This window comes from Oncorhynchus kisutch, linkage group LG11, assembly GCF_002021735.2.
Source record: "Oncorhynchus kisutch isolate 150728-3 linkage group LG11, Okis_V2, whole genome shotgun sequence".
Classification (NCBI taxonomy): Eukaryota; Metazoa; Chordata; class Actinopteri; order Salmoniformes; family Salmonidae; genus Oncorhynchus; species Oncorhynchus kisutch.
Genome location: NC_034184.2, coordinates 12376024 through 12398571, shown reverse-complemented (window position 1 = coordinate 12398571; position 22548 = coordinate 12376024). Strand labels below are relative to the sequence as shown.

General features: G+C 44.2%; 1 protein-coding gene across 9 annotated transcripts in view; it reads right to left on the bottom strand.

Annotated features, from left to right (window-relative positions):
• The window catches only part of LOC109900013 (inactive rhomboid protein 1), a 79262-nt gene that overhangs the window by 11210 nt on the left and 45504 nt on the right, over nt 1-22548 (bottom strand). For 2 of the 9 annotated variants that reach the window (XM_031835300.1, XM_031835301.1), the window contains exon 1: nt 10138-10257. The exons of 6 other annotated variants lie outside the window; for them this stretch is intronic. In XM_031835300.1, coding sequence (XP_031691160.1) covers nt 10138-10169 — 32 coding nt within the window. In that variant the 5' untranslated portion in view covers nt 10170-10257. Of the gene's footprint in view, nt 1-10117; nt 10258-22548 lie in introns of those variants that run through there. One more of the 9 variants, XM_020495725.2, reaches the window with a different exon arrangement.

The window sequence follows — 22548 nt, the reverse complement described above, 5'->3', positions numbered from 1 at the left end:
CCAAATCCACAGCTATAGCCAGTAGAGACCATCCAAATCAACAGATATAGCCAGTAGAGGCCATCCAAATCAACAGCTATAGCCAGTAGAGGCCATCCAAATCAACAGCTATAGCCAGTAGAGACCATCCAAATCAACAGCTATAGCCAGTAGAGAACATCCAAATCAACAGCTATAGCCAGTAGAGAACATCCAAATCAACAGCTATAGCCAGTAGAGGCCATCCAAATCAACAGCTATAGCCAGTAGAGACCATCCAAATCAACAGATATAGCCAGTAGAGGCCATCCAAATCAACAGATATAGCCAGTAGAGACCATCCAAATCAACAGCTATAGCCAGTAGAGATCATCCAAATCAACAGCTATAGCCAGTAGAGACCATCCAAATCAACAGCTATAGCCAGTAGACACCATCCAAATCAACAGCTATAGCCAGTAGAGACCATCCACATCAACAGCTATAGCCAGTATAGACCATCCAAATCAACAGATATAGCAAGTAGAGACCATCCAAAAAAACAGCAATAGCCAGTAGAGACCATGCAAATCAACAGCTATAGCCAGTAGAGACCATCCAAATCAACAGAAATAGCCAGTAGAGACCATCCAAATCAACAGATATAGCCAGTAGAGACCATCCAAATCAACAGATATAGCCAGTAGAGATCATCCAAATCAACAGCTATAGCCAGTAGAGACCATCCAAATCAACAGCTATAGCCAGTAGAGACCATCCAAATCAACAGCTATAGCCAGTAGAGACCATCCAAATCAACAAATATAGCCAGTAGAGACCATCCAAATCAACAGATATAGCCAGTAGAGACCATCCAAATCAACAGATATAGCCAGTAGAGACCATCCAAATCAACAGATATAGCCAGTAGAGGCCATCCAAATCAACAGCTATAGCCAATAGAGGCCATCCAAATCAACAGCTATAGCCAGTAGAGACCATCCAAATCAACAGCTATAGCCAGTAGAGAACATCCAAATCAACAGCTATAGCCAGTAGAGAACATCCAAATCAACAGCTATAGCCAGTAGAGGCCATCCAAATCAACAGCTATAGCCAGTAGAGACCATCCAAATCAACAGATATAGCCATTAGAGGCCATCCAAATCAACAGATATAGCCAGTAGAGACCATCCAAATCAACAGCTATAGCCAGTAGAGATCATCCAAATCAACAGCTATAGCCAGTAGAGACCATCCATATCAACAGCTATAGCCAGTAGAGGCCATCCAAATCAACAGCTATAGCCAGTAGAGAACATCCAAATCAACAGCTATAGCCAGTAGAGGCCATCCAAATCAACAGCTATAGCCAGTAGAGGCCATCCAAATCAACAGCTATAGCCAGTAGAGACCATCCAAATCAACAGCTATAGCCAGTAGAGAACATCCAAATCAACAGCTATAGCCAGTAGAGAACATCCAAATCAACAGCTATAGCCAGTAGAGGCCATCCAAATCAACAGCTATAGCCAGTAGAGACCATCCAAATCAACAGATATAGCCAGTAGAGGCCATCCAAATCAACAGATATAGCCAGTAGAGACCATCCAAATCAACAGCTATAGCCAGTAGAGATCATCCAAATCAACAGCTATAGCCAGTAGAGACCATCCAAATCAACAGCTATAGCCAGTAGACACCATCCAAATCAACAGCTATAGCCAGTAGAGACCATCCACATCAACAGCTATAGCCAGTATAGACCATCCAAATCAACAGATATAGCAAGTAGAGACCATCCAAAAAAACAGCAATAGCCAGTAGAGACCATGCAAATCAACAGCTATAGCCAGTAGAGACCATCCAAATCAACAGAAATAGCCAGTAGAGACCATCCAAATCAACAGATATAGCCAGTAGAGACCATCCAAATCAACAGATATAGCCAGTAGAGATCATCCAAATCAACAGCTATAGCCAGTAGAGACCATCCAAATCAACAGCTATAGCCAGTAGAGACCATCCAAATCAACAGCTATAGCCAGTAGAGACCATCCAAATCAACAAATATAGCCAGTAGAGACCATCCAAATCAACAGATATAGCCAGTAGAGACCATCCAAATCAACAGATATAGCCAGTAGAGACCATCCAAATCAACAGATATAGCCAGTAGAGGCCATCCAAATCAACAGCTATAGCCAATAGAGGCCATCCAAATCAACAGCTATAGCCAGTAGAGACCATCCAAATCAACAGCTATAGCCAGTAGAGAACATCCAAATCAACAGCTATAGCCAGTAGAGAACATCCAAATCAACAGCTATAGCCAGTAGAGGCCATCCAAATCAACAGCTATAGCCAGTAGAGACCATCCAAATCAACAGATATAGCCAGTAGAGGCCATCCAAATCAACAGATATAGCCAGTAGAGACCATCCAAATCAACAGCTATAGCCAGTAGAGATCATCCAAATCAACAGCTATAGCCAGTAGAGACCATCCATATCAACAGCTATAGCCAGTAGAGGCCATCCAAATCAACAGCTATAGCCAGTAGAGAACATCCAAATCAACAGCTATAGCCAGTAGAGACCATCCAAATCAACAGCTATAGCCAGTAGAGGCCATCCAAATCAACAGCTATAGCCAGTAGAGACCATCCAAATCAACAGATATAGCCAGTAGAGGCCATCCAAATCAACAGATATAGCCAGTAGAGACCATCCAAATCAACAGCTATAGCCAGTAGAGATCATCCAAATCAACAGCTATAGCCAGTAGAGACCATCCATATCAACAGCTATAGCCAGTAGAGGCCATCCAAATTAACAGCTATAGCCAGTAGAGACCATCCAAATCAACAGATATAGCCAGTAGAGACCATCCAAATCAACAGCTATAGCCAGTAGAGATCATCCAAATCAACAGCTATAGCCAGTAGAGACCATCCATATCAACAGCTATAGCCAGTAGAGGCCATCCAAATTAACAGCTATAGCCAGTAGAGACCATCCAAATCAACAGCTATAGCCAGCAGAGATCATCCAAATCAACAGCTATAGCCAGTCGAGACCATCCAAATCAACAGCTATAGCCGGTAGAGACCATCCAAATCAACATCTATAGCCAGTAGAGACCATCCGCATCAACAGCTATAGCCAGTATAGACCATCCAAATCAACAGATATAGCAAGCAGAGACCATCCAAAAAAAACAGCTATAGCCAGTAGAGACCATGCAAATCAACAGCTATAGCCAGTAGAGACCATCCAAATCAACAGAAATAGCCAGTAGAGACCATCCAAATCAACAGATATAGCCAGTAGAGACCATCCAAATCAACAGATATAGCCAGTAGAGATCATCCAAATCAACAGCTAAAGCCAGTAGAGACCATCCAAATCAGCAGCTATAGCCAGTAGAGACCATCCAAATCAACAGCTATAGCCAGTAGAGACCATCCAAATCAACAGCTATAGCCAGTAGAGACCATCCAAATCAACAGCTATAGCCAGTAGAGATCATCCAAATCAACAGCTATAGCCAGTAGAGACCATCCATATCAACAGCTATAGCCAGTAGAGGCCATCCAAATTAACAGCTATAGCCAGTAGAGACCATCCAAATCAACAGATATAGCCAGTAGAGACCATCCAAATCAACAGCTATAGCCAGTAGAGATCATCCAAATCAACAGCTATAGCCAGTAGAGACCATCCATATCAACAGCTATAGCCAGTAGAGGCCATCCAAATTAACAGCTATAGCCAGTAGAGACCATCCAAATCAACAGCTATAGCCAGTAGAGACCATCCACATCAACAGCTATAGCCAGTATAGACCATCCAAATCAACAGATATAGCAAGTAGAGACCATCCAAAAAAACAGCTATAGCCAGTAGAGACCATGCAAATCAACAGCTATAGCCAGTAGAGACCATCCAAATCAACAGAAATAGCCAGTAGAGACCATCCAAATCAACAGATATAGCCAGTAGAGACCATCCAAATCAACAGATATAGCCAGTAGAGGCCATCCAAATCAACAGATATAGCCAGTAGAGACCATCCAAATCAACAGCTATAGCCAGTAGAGATCATCCAAATCAACAGCTATAGCCAGTAGAGACCATCCATATCAACAGCTATAGCCAGTAGAGGCCATCCAAATTAACAGCTATAGCCAGTAGAGACCATCCAAATCAACAGATATAGCCAGTAGAGACCATCCAAATCAACAGCTATAGCCAGTAGAGATCATCCAAATCAACAGCTATAGCCAGTAGAGACCATCCATATCAACAGCTATAGCCAGTAGAGGCCATCCAAATTAACAGCTATAGCCAGTAGAGACCATCCAAATCAACAGCTATAGCCAGCAGAGATCATCCAAATCAACAGCTATAGCCAGTCGAGACCATCCAAATCAACAGCTATAGCCGGTAGAGACCATCCAAATCAACATCTATAGCCAGTAGAGACCATCCGCATCAACAGCTATAGCCAGTATAGACCATCCAAATCAACAGATATAGCAAGCAGAGACCATCCAAAAAAACAGCTATAGCCAGTAGAGACCATGCAAATCAACAGCTATAGCCAGTAGAGACCATCCAAATCAACAGAAATAGCCAGTAGAGACCATCCAAATCAACAGATATAGCCAGTAGAGACCATCCAAATCAACAGATATAGCCAGTAGAGACCATCCAAATCAACAGATATAGCCAGTAGAGATCATCCAAATCAACAGCTATAGCCAGTAGAGACCATCCAAATCAGCAGCTATAGCCAGTAGAGACCATCCAAATCAACAGCTATAGCCAGTAGAGACCATCCAAATCAACAGCTATAGCCAGTAGAGACCATCCAAATCAACAGCTATAGCCAGTAGAGATCATCCAAATCAACAGCTATAGCCAGTAGAGACCATCCATATCAACAGCTATAGCCAGTAGAGGCCATCCAAATTAACAGCTATAGCCAGTAGAGACCATCCAAATCAACAGATATAGCCAGTAGAGACCATCCAAATCAACAGCTATAGCCAGTAGAGATCATCCAAATCAACAACTATAGCCAGTAGAGACCATCCATATCAACAGCTATAGCCAGTAGAGGCCATCCAAATTAACAGCTATAGCCAGTAGAGACCATCCAAATCAACAGCTATAGCCAGTAGAGACCATCCACATCAACAGCTATAGCCAGTATAGACCATCCAAATCAACAGATATAGCAAGTAGAGACCATCCAAAAAAACAGCTATAGCCAGTAGAGACCATGCAAATCAACAGCTATAGCCAGTAGAGACCATCCAAATCAACAGAAATAGCCAGTAGAGACCATCCAAATCAACAGATATAGCCAGTAGAGACCATCCAAATCAACAGATATAGCCAGTAGAGATCATCCAAATCAACAGCTATAGCCAGTAGAGACCATCCAAATCAACAGCTATAGCCAGTAGAGACCATCCAAATCAACAGCTATAACCAGTAGAGACCATCCAAATCAACAGCTATAGCCAGTAGAGACCATCCAAATCAACAGCTATAGCCAGTAGAGATCATCCAAATCAACAGCTATAGCCAGTAGAGACCATCCAAATCAACAGCTATAGCCAGTAGACACCATCCAAATCAACAGCTATAGCCAGTAGAGACCATCTACATCAACAGCTATAGCCAGTATAGACCATCCAAATCAACAGATATAGCAAGTAGAGACCATCCAAAAAAACAGCTATAGCCAGTAGAGACCATGCAAATCAACAGCTATAGCCAGTAGAGACCATCCAAATCAACAGAAATAGCCAGTAGAGACCATCCAAATCAACAGCTATAGCCAGTAGACCATCCAAATCAACAGCTATAGCCAGTAGAGACCATCCAAATCAACAGCTATAGCCAGTAGAGATCATCCAAATCAACAGCTATAGCCAGTAAAGACCATCCATATCAACAGAAATAGCCAGTAGAGACCATCCAAATCAACAGCTATAGTCAGTAGAGACTATCCAAATCAACGGATATAGCCAGTAGAAACCATCCAAATCAACAGCTATAGCCAGTAGAGACCATCCAAATCAACAGCTATAGCCAGTAGAGATCATCCAAATCAACAGCTATAGCCAGTAGAGACCATCCAAATCAACAGCTATAGCCAGTAGACACCATCCAAATCAACAGCTATAGCCAGTAGAGACCATCCACATCAACAGCTATAGCCAGTATAGACCATCCAAATCAACAGATATAGCAAGTAGAGACCATCCCAAAAAAAAGCTATAGCCAGTAGAGACCATGCAAATCAACAGCTATAGCCAGTAGAGACCATCCAAAATCAACAGAAATAGCCAGTAGAGACCATCCAAATCAACAGATATAGCCAGTAGAGACCATCAAAATCAACAGCTATAGCCAGTAGAGACCATCCAAATCAACAGCTATAGCCAGTAGAGACCATCCAAATCAACAGCTATAGCCAGTAGAGACCATCCAAATCAACAGCTATAGCCAGTAGACCATCCAAATCAACAGCTATAGCCAGTAGAGACCATCCAAATCAACAGCTATAGCCAGTAGAGATCATCCAAATCAACAGCTATAGCCAGTAAAGACCATCCATATCAACAGAAATAGCCAGTAGAGACCATCCAAATCAACAGATATAGCCAGTAGAGATCATCCAAATCAACAGCTATAGCCAGTAGAGACCATCCAAATCAACAGCTATAGCCAGTAGAGACCATCCACATCAACAGCTATAGCCAGTATAGACCATCCAAATCAACAGATATAGCAAGTAGAGACCATCCAAAAAAACAGCTATAGCCAGTAGAGACCATGCAAATCAACAGCTATAGCCAGTAGAGACCATCCAAATCAACAGAAATAGCCAGTAGAGACCATCCAAATCAACAGATATAGCCAGTAGAGACCATCCAAATCAACAGATATAGCCAGTAGAGATCATCCAAATCAACAGCTATAGCCAGTAGAGACCATCCAAATCAACAGCTATAGCCAGTAGAGACCATCCAAATCAACAGCTATAACCAGTAGAGACCATCCAAATCAACAGCTATAGCCAGTAGAGACCATCCAAATCAACAGCTATAGCCAGTAGAGATCATCCAAATCAACAGCTATAGCCAGTAGAGACCATCCAAATCAACAGCTATAGCCAGTAGACACCATCCAAATCAACAGCTATAGCCAGTAGAGACCATCCACATCAACAGCTATAGCCAGTATAGACCATCCAAATCAACAGATATAGCAAGTAGAGACCATCCAAAAAAACAGCTATAGCCAGTAGAGACCATGCAAATCAACAGCTATAGCCAGTAGAGACCATCCAAATCAACAGAAATAGCCAGTAGAGACCATCCAAATCAACAGCTATAGCCAGTAGACCATCCAAATCAACAGCTATAGCCAGTAGAGACCATCCAAATCAACAGCTATAGCCAGTAGAGATCATCCAAATCAACAGCTATAGCCAGTAAAGACCATCCATATCAACAGAAATAGCCAGTAGAGACCATCCAAATCAACAGCTATAGTCAGTAGAGACTATCCAAATCAACGGATATAGCCAGTAGAAACCATCCAAATCAACAGCTATAGCCAGTAGAGACCATCCAAATCAACAGCTATAGCCAGTAGAGATCATCCAAATCAACAGCTATAGCCAGTAGAGACCATCCAAATCAACAGCTATAGCCAGTAGACACCATCCAAATCAACAGCTATAGCCAGTAGAGACCATCCACATCAACAGCTATAGCCAGTATAGACCATCCAAATCAACAGATATAGCAAGTAGAGACCATCCCAAAAAAAAGCTATAGCCAGTAGAGACCATGCAAATCAACAGCTATAGCCAGTAGAGACCATCCAAAATCAACAGAAATAGCCAGTAGAGACCATCCAAATCAACAGATATAGCCAGTAGAGACCATCAAAATCAACAGATATAGCCAGTAGAGATCATCCAAATCAACAGCTATAGCCAGTAGAGACCATCCAAATCAACAGCTATAGCCAGTAGAGACCATCCAAATCAACAGCTATAGCCAGTAGAGACCATCCAAATCAACAGCTATAGCCAGTAGAGACCATCCAAATCAACAGCTATAGCCAGTAGAGACCATCCAAATCAACAGCTATAGCCAGTAGACCATCCAAATCAACAGCTATAGCCAGTAGAGACCATCCAAATCAACAGCTATAGCCAGTAGAGATCATCCAAATCAACAGCTATAGCCAGTAAAGACCATCCATATCAACAGAAATAGCCAGTAGAGACCATCCAAATCAACAGATATAGCCAGTAGAGATCATCCAAATCAACAGCTATAGCCAGTAGAGACCATCCAAATCAACAGCTATAGCCAGTAGAGACCATCCAAATCAACAGTTATAGCCAGTAGAGACCATCCAAATCAACAGCTATAGCCAGTAGAGACCATCCACATCAACAGCTATAGCCAGTAGAGACCATCCAAATCAACAGCTATAGCCAGTAGAGACCATCCACATCAACAGCTATAGCCAGTAGAGACCATCCAAATCAACAGCTATAGCCAGTAGAGACCATCCAAATCAACAGCTATAGCCAGTAGAGACCATCCAAATCAACAGCTATAGCCAGTAGAGACCATCCAAATCAACAGCTATAGCCAGTAGAGACCATCCACATCAACAGCTATAGCCAGTATAGACCATCCAAATCAACAGATATAGCAAGTAGAGACCATCCAAATCAACAGCTATAGCCAGTAGAGACCATGCAAATCAACAGCTATAGCCAGTAGAGACCATCCACATCAACAGCTATAGCCAGTAGAGACCATCCAAATCAACAGCTATAGCCAGTAGAGACCATCCAAATCAACAGCTATAGCCAGTAGAGACCATCCAAATCAACAGCTATAGTCAGTAGAGACTATCCAAATCAACGGATATAGCCAGTAGAGACCATCCAAATCAACAGCTATAGCCAGTAGAGACCATCCAAATCAACAGATATAGCCAGTAGAGACTATCCAAATCAACAGATATAGCCAGTAGAGACTATCCAAATCAGATATAGCCAGTAGAGACCATCCAAATCAACAGCTATAGCCAGTAGAGACCATCCAAATCAACAGCTATAGCCAGTAGAGACCATCCAAATCAACAGATATAGCCAGTAGAGACCACCCAAATCAACAGCTATAGCCAGTAGAGACCATCCAAATCAACAGCTATAGTCAGTAGAGACTATCCAAATCAACGGATATAGCCAGTAGAGACCATCCAAATCAACAGCTATAGCCAGTAGAGACCATCCAAATCAACAGATATAGCCAGTAGAGACTATCCAAATCAACAGATATAGCCAGTAGAGACTATCCAAATCAGATATAGCCAGTAGAGACCATCCAAATCAACAGCTATAGCCAGTAGAGACCATCCAAATCAACAGCTATAGCCAGTAGAGACCATCCAAATCAACAGATATAGCCAGTAGAGACCATCCAAATCAACAGCTATAGCCAGTAGAGACCATCCAAATCAACAGCTATAGCCAGTAGAGACCATCCAAATCAACAGCTATAGCCAGTAGAGACCATCCAAATCAACAGCTATAGCCAGTAGAGACCATCCAAATCAACAGCTATAGCCAGTAGAGACCATCCAAATCAACAGCTATAGCCAGTAGAGACCATCCAAATCAACAGCTATAGCCAGTAGAGACAGAAACTACTGCTATTATTCCACTACCAGAGGCAAATGCGTAGGTTTGGCAGAGACATTTAGTGACGGTTTTAACGTCCTTATTTACATCACACTGATCAGCGCTATCAGTGCTATTTCCCATGTTGGTCACTTTACAGAACCTAACATCATAAAAACAAGCATCCCTCAGCTAAGACAAATAAAAAGATAAATGGCCTTTGTAAAATACTTTCAGTGATCTCTCTCCTCTAATCTCCTTTCCCTCAACCTCTCTCCCACCCACCCTCTCTCTCTCACTTCTTTCCTCTTCCCGACTCCTTCCATCTCTTCTGTTTCCCCCCTATTCCTCTACCCAGTTCCACACTGTCTTACCTGTCCAGCACCCTCCCCCATTCCATTCCAACAGACTAAAGTACCCCCACCTGTATCTCCATCTTCCCACCTGTATCTCCATCTTCCCACCTGTATCTCCATCTTCCCACCTGTATCTCTATCTTCCCTCCTGGATTTTCTCTCTCCAGCTGTCTGATCCTCAGTGGGAACAGATCAACAGATCTACTGTCTATGAATCTCTGTTCCCACCTCCCTAAAATACTTTTACAAGCCTCTCCCTCTTTTCCTTCCTTGACCTCTCTCTCTCTCTCTCTCAATTCAATTCAGTTCAAGGGGCTTTATTGGCATGGGAAACATAACATTGCAAAAGCAAGTGAAGTAGATAATATACAAAAGTGAAATAAACAATAAAAATGAGCAGTAAACATTACACTCACAGAAGTTCCAAAATAATAAAGACATTACAAATGTCATATTATGTATATATATATATATATATATATATACAGTGTTGTAACAATCTGCAAATGGTTAAAGTACAAAAGGGGAAATAAATAAGCATAAATATGTGTTCTATTTACAATGGTGCTGTCCTTCACTGGTTGCCTTTTTCTCGTGGCAACAGGTCACAAATATTGCTGCTGCGATGGCACACTGTGGTATTTCACCCAGTAGATATGGGAGTTTATCAAAATCGGGTTTGTTTTCGAATTCTTTGTGGATCTGTGTAATCTGAGGGAAATATGTGTCTCTAATATGGTCATACATTTGTCAGGAGGTTAGGAAGTGCAGCTCAGTTTCCACCTCATTTTGTGGGCAGTGAGCACATAGCCTGTCTTCTCTTGAGAGCCAGGTCTGCCTACAACTGCTTCTCTCAAAAGCAAGGCAATGCTCACTGAGTCTGTACATAGTCAAAGCTTCCCAAAGCTTCACAGTGGTCAGGTATTCTGCCACTGTGTACTCTCTGTTTAGGGCCAAATAGCATTCTAGTTTGCTCAGGTTTTTTGCTCATTCTTTCCAATGTGTCAAGTAATTATCTTTGTGTTTTCTCATGATTTGTTTGGCTCTAATTGTGTTGCTGTCCTGGGGCTCTGTGAGGTCTGTTTGTGTTTGTGAACAGAACCCCAGGACCAGCTTGCTTAGGGGACTCTTCTCCAGGTTCATCTCTCTGTAGGTGATGGCTTTGTTATGGAAGGTTTGAGATTCACTTCCTTTTAGGTTGTAGAATTGAACGCCTCTTTTCTGGATTTTATCAGCCTAATTTTACTCTGTATGCATTATTTGGTGTTTTACATTGTACACAGAGGACATTTTTGCAGAATTCTGCATGCACAGTCTCAATTTGGTGTTTGTCCCATTTTGTGAATTCTTGGTTGGTGAGCAGATCCCAGACCTCACAACCATAAAGGGCAATGGGCTCTACGACCGATTCAAGTTTTTTTTAGCCAGATCCTAATTGGTATGTCAAATTAGATTTTCCTTTTGATGGTATAGAATGCCCTTCTTGCCTTGTCTCTCAGATTGTTCACAGCTTTGTGGAAGTTACCTGTGGCGCTGTTGCTTAGGCCAAGGCGTGTATTGTTTTTTGTGTGCTCTAGGGCAATGGTGTCTAGATGGAATTTGCTGTTAATGATAATGCAGAGGATTTTCCCAAGGTTGCTGTTGACACATATCCCACGGTAGTTATTGGGGTCAAATTTGTCTCTACTTTTGTGGATTGGGGTGATCAGTTCTTGGTTCCAGATATTGGGGAAGATGCCAGAGCTAAGGATGATGTTAAAGTGTTTTATTATAGCCAATTGGCATTTGTTGTCTGTATATGTTATCATTTCATTGAGGATACCATCAACACCACAGGCCTTTTTAGGTTGGAGTGTTTTTATTTTGTCCTGTAGTTCATTCAATGTAATTGTAGAATCCAGTGGGTTTTGGTCGTCTTTAATAGTTTACTTTGATCATGTATATGCTTTTTCTGTTTGTTCTTTGTTATAGAGCCAAAAAGATTGGAGAAGTGATTTACCCATACATCTCCATTTTGGATAGATAATTATTTGTGTTGTTTGTTTAGTGTTTTCCAATTTTCCCAGAAGTGGTTAGTCTATGGATTCTTCAATTACATTGAGCTGATTTCTGACGTGCTGCTCCTTCTTTTTCCGAAGTGTATTTCTGTATTGTTTTAGTGATTCACCAGCGTGAAGCCGTAGACTCAGGTTTTCTGGGTCTCTATGTTTTGGTTGGACAGGCTTCTCAATTTCATTCTTAGGTTTTTGCATTCTTCATCAAACCATTTTTTATTGTTGTTCATTTTCTTCATTTTTCTGTTTGAAATGTTTAGATTAAATAGGGAAACTGAGAGGTCAAATATACTGTTAACATTTTCTACTGCCAAATTTACACCTTTACACTATTACAGTGGAACGTTTTGTCCAGGAAGTTGGTTGTCTAGAAGGGATTGAATTTGTTGTTACCTAATTGTTTTTTGGTAGGTCTCCACACTATATTCCTTCCATCTATAGCATTTCTTGATATTACTCAGTTCCTTTAGCTTTGATGGCTCATGATTGAGGATTGCTCAGGTGAAGTAGACTGTGATCTTGCTGTGGTCTGATAGGAGTGTCAGTGGGCTGACTGTGAACGCTCTGAGAGACTCTGGGTTGAGGTCAGTAATAAAGTAGTCTACAGTACTACTGCTAAGAGATGAGCTATAGGTATACCTACCATAGGAGTCCCCTCGAAGCTTACCATTGACTATGTACATATCCAGCGTGCGACAGAGCTGCAGGAGTTGTGACCTGTTTTTGTTGGTTATGTTGTCATAGTTGTGCCTAGGGGGGCATATGGGGGAGGGAATGCTGTCACCTGCAGGCAGGTGTTTGTCCCCCTGTGTGCTGAGGGTGTCAGGTTCTTGTCCGGTTCTGGCATTTAGGTCGTTACAGATTAGTACATGTCCCTGGGCCTGGAAATGATTGATTTCCCCCTCCAGGATGGAGAAGCTGTCTTCATTAAAGTATGGGGATTCTAGTGGGGGGATATAAGTAGCACACAGGAGGACATTTTTCTCTGTTAAGATAATTTCCTTGCCAAATGTAAAATGTTCCTATTTTGATTAATTTAATGGAGTGAGTTTGGTCTGCTCTATACCAAATTAGCATACCTCCTGAGTCCCTTCCCGTTTCACACCTGGTAGTTTGGTGGATGGGACTACCAGCTCTCTGTAACCTAGAGGGCAACCAGTGGGTCCGTCTCCTCTATACTATGTTTCTTGTAGGATGACAATGTCTGTATTTCCGATTTATTTGATGAAGTCCAGGTTCCCGATCTTTAGGCCAAAGGCAGATGACCTCAGGCCTGGGATATTCCAGGATGATATAGTGAAGGCTTTGTGTTCCATAAAGTGTCCAATATTGTTGGTCGTGTGGTTTGGCATCAGACCAGTAAGTGTGAGCAGAGCCTGCTGAGCATTTGGTACATGCCATTGGCTTGGGGTAGTGTAAGAGTGGGGCTTGGGCCTGTTTGCCTGCTCACGGACTGGGTGTGTGTGTGACTTCCATGTTGAGGCCCTCTTTGCGGGGGTGGGGTGCATGAGGTGTGCAGGAGGGGAATACAGTAGGTCTGATCTTAGAGGGCCTAAATGGGATGCGGGCATAGTTGACTTGGGGGGTGTTGACTGGTTGGGGTGGGGATGTGGCTGGTGGAGTAGTGGTCTGGGTGTAGGTCTTCTCGGCGTCGGTCCTCTGTGTAGGTCTTTGGGGGGTGGGGGGTCTATTGATCTGTTGCTCCTGTGTAAAGTGTTGGGGCTGCGTTTGAGAGTGATGTCCTTTAGAGTCCGGGCAAAGGTGGGCACTGCTGCCTTGTATAGGTGGACCTGGTCATAAAGGCTGTTCAAGTTCAGGGTGGACTGGTGGGCCAGGAAAATATTGGGTTTTGAGGCACAGTCACAGGAAATACTTGTACTTTTACCCGCTGTATGGTAGCAGGGTGGAAGACTTTTCGTGGTAGCAGGGTGGAGATAACCACTTGTGCATTGGGGAAAGTAGAAGAAGCTTTTTCAATCACTCCCTTGAGTGCTGTGGCCACCCTTTCCTGCTGTGCTCTCAGGTCATTTGTGTATTATTATGTGGCTAGGTGAACCTAGTTGGTCCTCAGACAGAAGGTCTAGGGTGTTTGGACACCAGAGTTTAGACACACTCTGTTTGGGAAAAACTTTTTTTTTCTTGTATATATTTCCCATTGGAGTCCATAAGGAGACCAATCTGTCTCTTGTGTATGTCCTCAGTGGGTGTGGGGGGGTTGTCAGGAGGGCTATCAGGGTGCTCAGAGGGGGTGAGAGTCGCTGGGCTTGGGGTTCTTCATTTGTCTGTTCTGCTGTGATGTCGACGCTATGGTCAGGGTCTGGTGTGGACTGTTCTGCTGTGGTGTCGAGACTTTTGTTGAGTGCTGAGGTGGGCTGTTCTGCTGGCTTCTCTGTGGGGGTAGCCACCTCTCTAGTGGGTTATTCTCTGTCACACGCCATCCCCCTCACCCTCTCCTTCAGCAGTCTGATCCTCTCCTCTAGTGCTCTGTTATTCTCCTGCTCCTGATTTTTATCCTGTTGAAGTTGTCTCACCACAGTCCAGAGTGCAGATCTGTCTCTCTCCACCTCCAGCTCTCTGGGTCTGGTTAAGGGAGTGTTGTTGTGCTGGACTGTTGTCTGGGTCTGTGCTGACTGGAGTGTGTTCATATGCTGTTCCAGCTCCACCTGCCTTACCTCCAGCTGGGTAAATGTATCCTTCATTTCAATGAGGGAGTAGTACTCTGTGTTGGGAGGTTGACTTTCCGCTTGGGGTTGCTCGTCTGTGGGGTTATATAACGTCTGGTCTGACCCGCTCGGGGTGGGGATATCTTTCTCAAGGGAGAGCTTCTCCTGCTCAGCTAATTCTTTGATTATGTGAAAGTCCAGTGGAAACTGCTTGGGGTTGCCCTGTACCAATACTGTTCCAGACTTCTAGAGATTTATATTAGCTGACTCAGAGTCCTCGTTGTCTACTATCCTGAGTTTTCACCCCTCGTAACCCCCCCCCCCCCCTTAACAGAGGGTTAGTGTGCTAATATAGCACTGTGCCATGCCAGGGGATGGTTTGTGTGGAAGGTGAGGTTGCTGATGTTCCCAAATCTTATAATAGTCAGCAAGAAGTGTCTCTTGATTTTCCGTAAGGAGTATCATTTTGTGCTGTTTTTGTGTCTTATCATTCTTCACATAGGGCTTTGACACCTCTCACTTGACATGTCAGTGCTAATTGTTGTATCAAGCTTGGAAGCCTTAATTTAGCATTCAGTCCTTATAAAGTAATGTCATGTATTTCTCTCCCTCTCTCTCCCTCCCTCTCCTCCTCCCTCCCCCTCTCTCCCTCTCTCCCTCTCTCTCCCTCCCTCTCCCTCTCTCTCCTCCTCCCTCCCCCTCTCTCCTCCTCCCTCCCCCTCTCTCCCTCTCTCCCTCTGTTTGGGGAGTGTGTGTAAATGTAAACAGGCCAATACTCCCACTAACATACCAGCACTTCTCAGGAAGAGAGATTAGAAGGACATAAAGAAACGAGGGAGGTTGTACATGTCAGGCAGAGGAGGGAGCCACAACAAACAGGACAAATCTAGCTAGTAGACATATGTAAACATATGTTCCCCATGCCAATAAAGCCCTTAAGTTGAAATGTAATTGAATTGAGAGAAAGAGAACGCAAGGTAGCAAAGTCCTGAACATTGTGCCTGAAAAGGTTAAGTGAGGTATTCTATGTGTTGTGTCTGGGCTGTGTTCTCAAGCTAATGCCTAGGCTTTAGCTCAGCAGGCTTACACAGTATTGTGGCACACGGATAACCCAGGGGTTCAAACTCAGTCAGTCACATACATTATCATCATGTCTATGAATATAGCAACCTAGGTGTGACAATGGCTGTGTGTCAATAGAAAGTTAGCTGACATTCCTTTCAGCCTCTTAAAGGCCTTGGCTTGTCATTACAGTGTCCCCTTGGCTTGTCATTACAGTGTCCCCTTGCCTTGTCATTACAGTGTCCTCTTGGCTTGTCATTACAGTGTCCCCTTGGCTTGTCCTTACAGTGTCCCCTTGGCTTGTCATTACAGTGTCCCCTTGGCTTGTCATTACAGTGTCCCCTTGGCTTGTCCTTACAGTGTCCCATTGGCTTGTCATTACAGTGTCCCCTTATCTTGTCCTTACAGTGTCCCCTTGGCTTGTCCTTACAGTGTCCCCTTGGCTTGTCATTATAGTGTCCCCTTGGCTTGTCATTACAGTGTCCCCTTGGCTTGTCCTTACAGTGTCCCCTTGGCTTGTCATTACAGTGTCCCCATGGCTTGTCATTACAGTGTCCCCTTGGCTTGTCATTTCAGTGTCCCCTTGGCTTGTGATTACAGTGTCCCCTTGGCTTGTCATTACAGTGTCCCCTTGGCTTGTCACTGCAGTGTCCCCTTGGCTTGTCATTACAGTGTCCCCTTGGCTTGTCCTTACAGTGTCCCCTTGGCTTGTCATTACAGTGTCCCCTTGGCTTGTCATTACAGTGTCCCCTTGGCTTGTACTTGGCTTGTCATTACAGTGTCCCCTTGGCTTGTCATTACAGTGTCCCCTTGGCTTGTCCTTACAGTGTCCCCTTGGCTTGTCCTTACAGTGTCTCCTTGGCTTGTCATTACAGTGTCCCCTTGGCTTGTCCTTACAGTGTCCCCTTGGCTTGTCCTTACAGTGTCCCCTTGGCTTGTCCTTACAGTGTCCCCTTGGCTTGTTCTTACAGTGTCCCCTTGGCTTGTCATTACAGTGTCCCCTTGGCTTGTCCTTACAGTGTCCCCTTGGCTTGTCATTACAGTGTCCCCTTGGCTTGTCCTTACAGTGTCCCCTTGGCTTGTCCTTACAGTGTCCCCTTGGCTTGTCATTACAGTGTCCCCTTGGCCTTCCAACTAAACTACTGAAAGAGCTGCTTCCTGTGCTTGGCCCTCCTATGTTGAACATAATAAACGGCTCTCTATCCACTGGATGTGTACCAAACTCACTAAAAGTGGCAGTAATAAAGCCTCTCTTGAAAAAGCCAAACCTTGACCCAGAAAATATAAAAAACTATCGGCCTATATCGAATCTTCCATTCCTCTCAAAAATTTTAGAGAAGGCTGTTGCGCAGCAACTCACTGCCTTCCTGAAGACAAACAATGTATACGAAATGCTTCAGTCTGGTTTTAGACCCCATCATAGCACTGAGACGGCACTTGTGAAGGTGGTAAATGACATTTTAATGGCATCGGACCGAGGCTCTGCATCTGTCCTCGTGCTCCTAGACCTTAGTGCTGCTTTTGATACCATCGATCACCACATTCTTTTGGAGAGATTGGAAACCCAAATTGGTCTACACGGACATGTTCTGGCCTGGTTTAGATCTTATCTGTCGGAAAGATATCAGTTTGTCTCTGTGAATGGTTTGTCCTCAAATCATCTGTACATCATCTGTACATTTCGGTGTTCCTCAAGGTTCCGTTTTAGGACCACTATTGTTTTCACTATATATTTTACCTCTTGGGGATGTTATTCGAAAACATAATGTAAACTTTCACTGCTATGCGGATGACACACAGCTGTACATTTCAATGAAACATGGTGAAGCCCCAAAATTGCCCTCGCTAGAAGCATGTGTTTCAGACATAAGGAAGTGGATGGCTGCAAACTTTCTACTATTAAACTCGGACAAAACAGAGATGCTTGTTCTAGGTCCCAAGAAACAAAGAGATCTTCTGTTGAATCTGACAATTAATCTTAATGGTTGTACAGTCGTCTCAAATAAAACTGTGAAGGACCTCGGCGTTACTCTGGACCCTGATCTCTCTTTTGAAGAACATATCAAGACCATTTCAAGGACAGCTTTTTTCCATCTACGTAACATTGCAAAAATCAGAAACTTTCTGTCCAAAAATGATGCAGAAAAATTAATCCATGCTTTTGTCACTTCTAGGTTAGACTACTGCAATGCTCTATTTTCCGGCTACCCGGATAAAGCACTAAATAAACTTCAGTTAGTGCTAAATACGGCTGCTAGAATCCTGACTAGAACCAAAAAAATTGATCATATTACTCCAGTGCTAGCCTCTCTACACTGGCTTCCTGTCAAAGCAAGGGCTGATTTCAAGGTTTTACTGCTAACCTACAAAGCATTACATGGGCTTGCTCCTACCTATCTCTCTGATTTGGTCCTGCCGTACATACCTACACGTACGCTACGGTCACAAGACGCAGGCCTCCTAATTGTCCCTAGAATTTCTAAGCAAACAGCTGGAGGCAGGGCTTTCTCCTATAGAGCTCCATTTTTATGGAACGGTCTGCCTACCCATGTCAGAGACGCAAACTCAGTCTCAACCTTTAAGTCTTTACTGAAGACTCATCTCTTCAGTGGGTCATATGATTGAGTGTAGTCTGGCCCAGGAGTGGGAAGGTGAACGGAAAGGCTCTGGAGCAACGAACCGCCCTTGCTGTCTCTGCCTGGCCGGTTCCCCTCTTTCCACTGGGATTCTCTGCCTCTAACCCTATTACAGGGGCTGAGTCACTGGCTTGCTGGGGCTCTCTAATGCCGTCCCTGGAGGGGGTGCGTCACCTGAGTGGGTTGATTCACTGTTGTGGTCATCCTGTCTGGGTTGGCTCCCCCCCCTTGGGTTGTGCCGTGGCGGAGATCTTTGTGGGCTATACTCAGCCTTGTCTCAGGATGGTAAGTTGGTGGTTGAAGATATCCCTCTAGTGGTGTGGGGGATGTGCTTTGGCAAAGTGGGTGGGGTTATATCCTTCCTGTTTGGCCCTGTCCGGGGGTGTCCTCGGATGGGGCCACAGTGTCTCCTGACCCCTCCTGTCTCAGCCTCCAGTATTTATGCTGCAGTAGTTTATGTGTCGGGGGGCTGGGGTCAGTTTGTTATATCTGGAGTACTTCTCCTGTCCTATTCGGTGTCCTGTGTGAATCTAAGTGTGCGTTCTCTAATTCTCTCCTTCTCTCTTTCTTTCTCTCTCTCGGAGGACCTGAGCCCTAGGACCATGCCCCAGGACTACCTGACATGATGACTCCTTGCTGTCCCCAGTCCACCTGGCCATGCTGCTGTTCCAGTTTCAACTGACCTGAGCCCTAGGACCATGCCCCAGGACTACCTGACATGATGACTCCTTGCTGTCCCCAGTCCACCTGGCCATGCTGCTGCTCCAGTTTCAACTTCCACCTGACTGTGCTGCTGCTCCAGTTTCAACTGTTCTGCCTTATTATTATTCGACCATGCTGGTCATTTATGAACATTTGAACATCTTGGCCATGTTCTGTTATAATCTCCACCCGGCACAGCCAGAAGAGGACTGGCCACCCCACATAGCCTGGTTCCTCTCTAGGTTTCTTCCTAGGTATTGGCCTTTCTAGGGAGTTTTTCCTAGCCACCGTGCTTCTACACCTGCATTGCTTGCTGTTTGGGGTTTTAGGCTGGGTTTCTGTACAGCACTTTGAGATATCAGCTGATGTACGAAGGGCTATATAAATAAATTTGATTTGATTTGATTTGTCATTACAGTGTCCCCTTGGCTTGTCATTACAGTGTCCCCTTGGCTTGTCATTACAGTGTCCCCTTGGCTTGTCATTACAGTGTCCCCTTGGCTTGTCATTACAGTGTACCCTTGGCTTGTCCTTACAGTGTCCCCTTGGCTTGTCATTACAGTGTCCCCTTGGCTTGTCATTACAGTGTCCCCTTGGCTTGTCATTACAGTGTCCCCTTGGCTTGTCATTACAGTGTCCCCTTGGCTTGTCATTACAGTGTCCCCTTGGCTTTTCATTACAGTGTCCCCTTGGCTTTTCATTACAGTGTCCCCTTGGCTTGTCATTACAGTGTCCCCTTGGCTTGTCATTACAGTGTCCCCTTGGCTTGTCATTACAGTGTCCCCTTGGCTTGTCATTACAGTGTCCCCTTGGCTTGTCATTACAGTGTCCCCTTGGCTTGTCATGACAGTGTCCCCTTGGCTTGTCATTACAGTGTCCCCTTGGCTTGTCATTACAGTGTCCCCTTGGCTTGTCATTACAGTGTCCCCTTGGCTTGTCATTACAGTGTCCCCTTGGCTTTTCATTACAGTGGTTATAATAAATAAGGCATTTATTTTTTTCCCTCGTCAATCTACACACAACACCCCATAATGACAAAGTGAGAACAGGTTTTTAGAAAATGTTGCGCATTTAGTAATAATAAAAAAAAGAAATGCCTTATTTACATAAGCATTCAGACCCTTTGCTATGAGAATCGGAATTGAGCTCAGGTGCATACTGTTTCCATTGATCGTCCTTGAGATGTTTCTACAACTTGATTGGAGTCCAACTATCGTAAATTCAATTGATTGGACATGATTTGGAAAGGCAAACACCTGTCTATATAAGGTCCCACAGTTGACAGTGCATGTCAGAGCAAAAACCAAGCCATGAGGTCGAAGAAATTGTCCGTAGCATTGTTGAGGCACAGATCTGGGGAAGGGTACCAAAACATTTCTGCAGCATTGAAGGTCCTCAAGAACACAGTGGCCTCCCTCATTCTGAAATAGAAGAAGATTGGAACCACCAAGACTCTTCCTTTGGCCTCTTCCTAGGCCAAACTGCGCAAACGGGGGACAAGGTCCTTGGTCAGGGAGGTGACCAGGAACCCGATGGTAACTCTAACAGAGCTCTAGAGTTCCTCTGTGGAGATGGTAGAGTGGTCAGACGGAAGCCACTCCTCAGTAAAAGGCACATGACAGCCAGATTGGAGTTTGCCACAAGGCACCTAAAGACTTTCAGACCATGAGTGTTATGTTCTCCTGTTTCTGTGTTGCTGTGGGTTTGTGTGTGTGTGTATTTCAGGAAATGGCTTCCTGGATTCTAAGCAGCTGATTGGTCGGCCCAATCACAGATTGGAGTTCTGATCCCTCCCTCTCGTCAGGGGATACAGCTGTCTCAGCAATTACCAACACCTTCTCCAGCTTGATAAATCCAGTGTTCCTTTGTCAGAAGAGAGCTTCTTTTTATGTCTTGTGTTGATTGTTGTGGCGGTCAGTAAAAGTTTTGTGGATATTACTTTGTAGCCGCTCCTTCTAAGGTATGTGTATGACAATAGGAGTTAGTGTTTTTGGTTTTAGAAATTTTTCACTTAAATTATTGGTAAATTATTCTGTTTCATTTGTTCCTGGGGGGAAGGGGAACGCACCTTGGGAGTGTTTAGGCAAGAGGCCTGCGGGCATACATAACCCGGCGATGTCATCTACAAAATGGCTTCCAACACTCTACTCAGCAAACTGGATGCAGTCTATCACAGTGCCATCCGTTTCGTCACTAAAGCACCTTATACCACCCACCACTGCGACTTGTATGCTCTAGTCGGCTGGCCCTCGCTACATATTCGTCGCCAGACCCACTGGCTCCAGGTCATCTACAAGTCCATGCTAGGTAAAGCTCCGCCTTATCTCAGCTCACTGGTCACGATGGCAACACCCATCCGTAGCACGCGCTCCAGCAGGTGTATCTCACTGATCATCCCTAAAGCCAACACCTCATTTGGCCGCCTTTCGTTCCAGTACTCTGCTGCCTGTGACTGGAACGAATTGCAAAAATCGCTGAAGTTGGAGACTTTTATCTCCCTCACCAACTTCAAACATCAGCTATCTGAGCAGCTAACCGATCGCTGCAGCTGTACATAGTCTATTGGTAAATAGCCCACCCTTTTTCACCTACCTCATCCCCATACTGTTTTTATTTATTTACTTTTCTGCTCTTTTGCACACCAATATCTCTACCTGTACATGACCATCTGATCATTCATCACTCCAGTGTTAATCTGCAAAATTGTAATTATTTGCCTACCTCCTCATGCCTTTTGCACACATTGTATATAGACTCCCCCTTTGGTTTCTACTGTGTTATTGACTTGTTAATTGTTTACTCCATGTGTAACTCTTTGTTGTCTGCTCACACTGCTATGCTTTATCTTGGCCAGGTCGCAGTTGCAAATGAGAACTTGTTCTCAACTAGCCTACCTGGTTAAATAAAGGTGAAATGAAAAATTAAAAAAAAAAATGTAATCTGTCTAAGCACACTAGGTAAGACCTGTGCAGACCACCCCCTGTATTTTGGTTAGTGCGCCAGGTGGTGCTAAAGGTTTGGTAAGTAGTGGTAAGGCAGGTAAGGTAGGAGAGGGGACTCTTTCATTTTTACTTCTTTGCTTTGGTTCCATCCAGCCCCTTTTCCCCACTTTACCGTGTTAAGGAGGAATAAATTCCCCGTAAACTGTATTTTTCTCTGCCTCTGACGTCCTTCCCTGCACCTACGATCACATACTTTTTTTCACTCCATGGGGAGTTGAGATGTAGCGGTGTGCTGCATTCCCTACTCCAAGAGGCGTACATAACATAACGGGGGCTCATCCGGGATCATTACATCCGCAGGACCCCGCTGCTCTGAGCTCTCTGTGATTGGGGATTGAGGCGCTGTGAGTTTGGGTGACTTACTTCGTTACCGTGTGTTC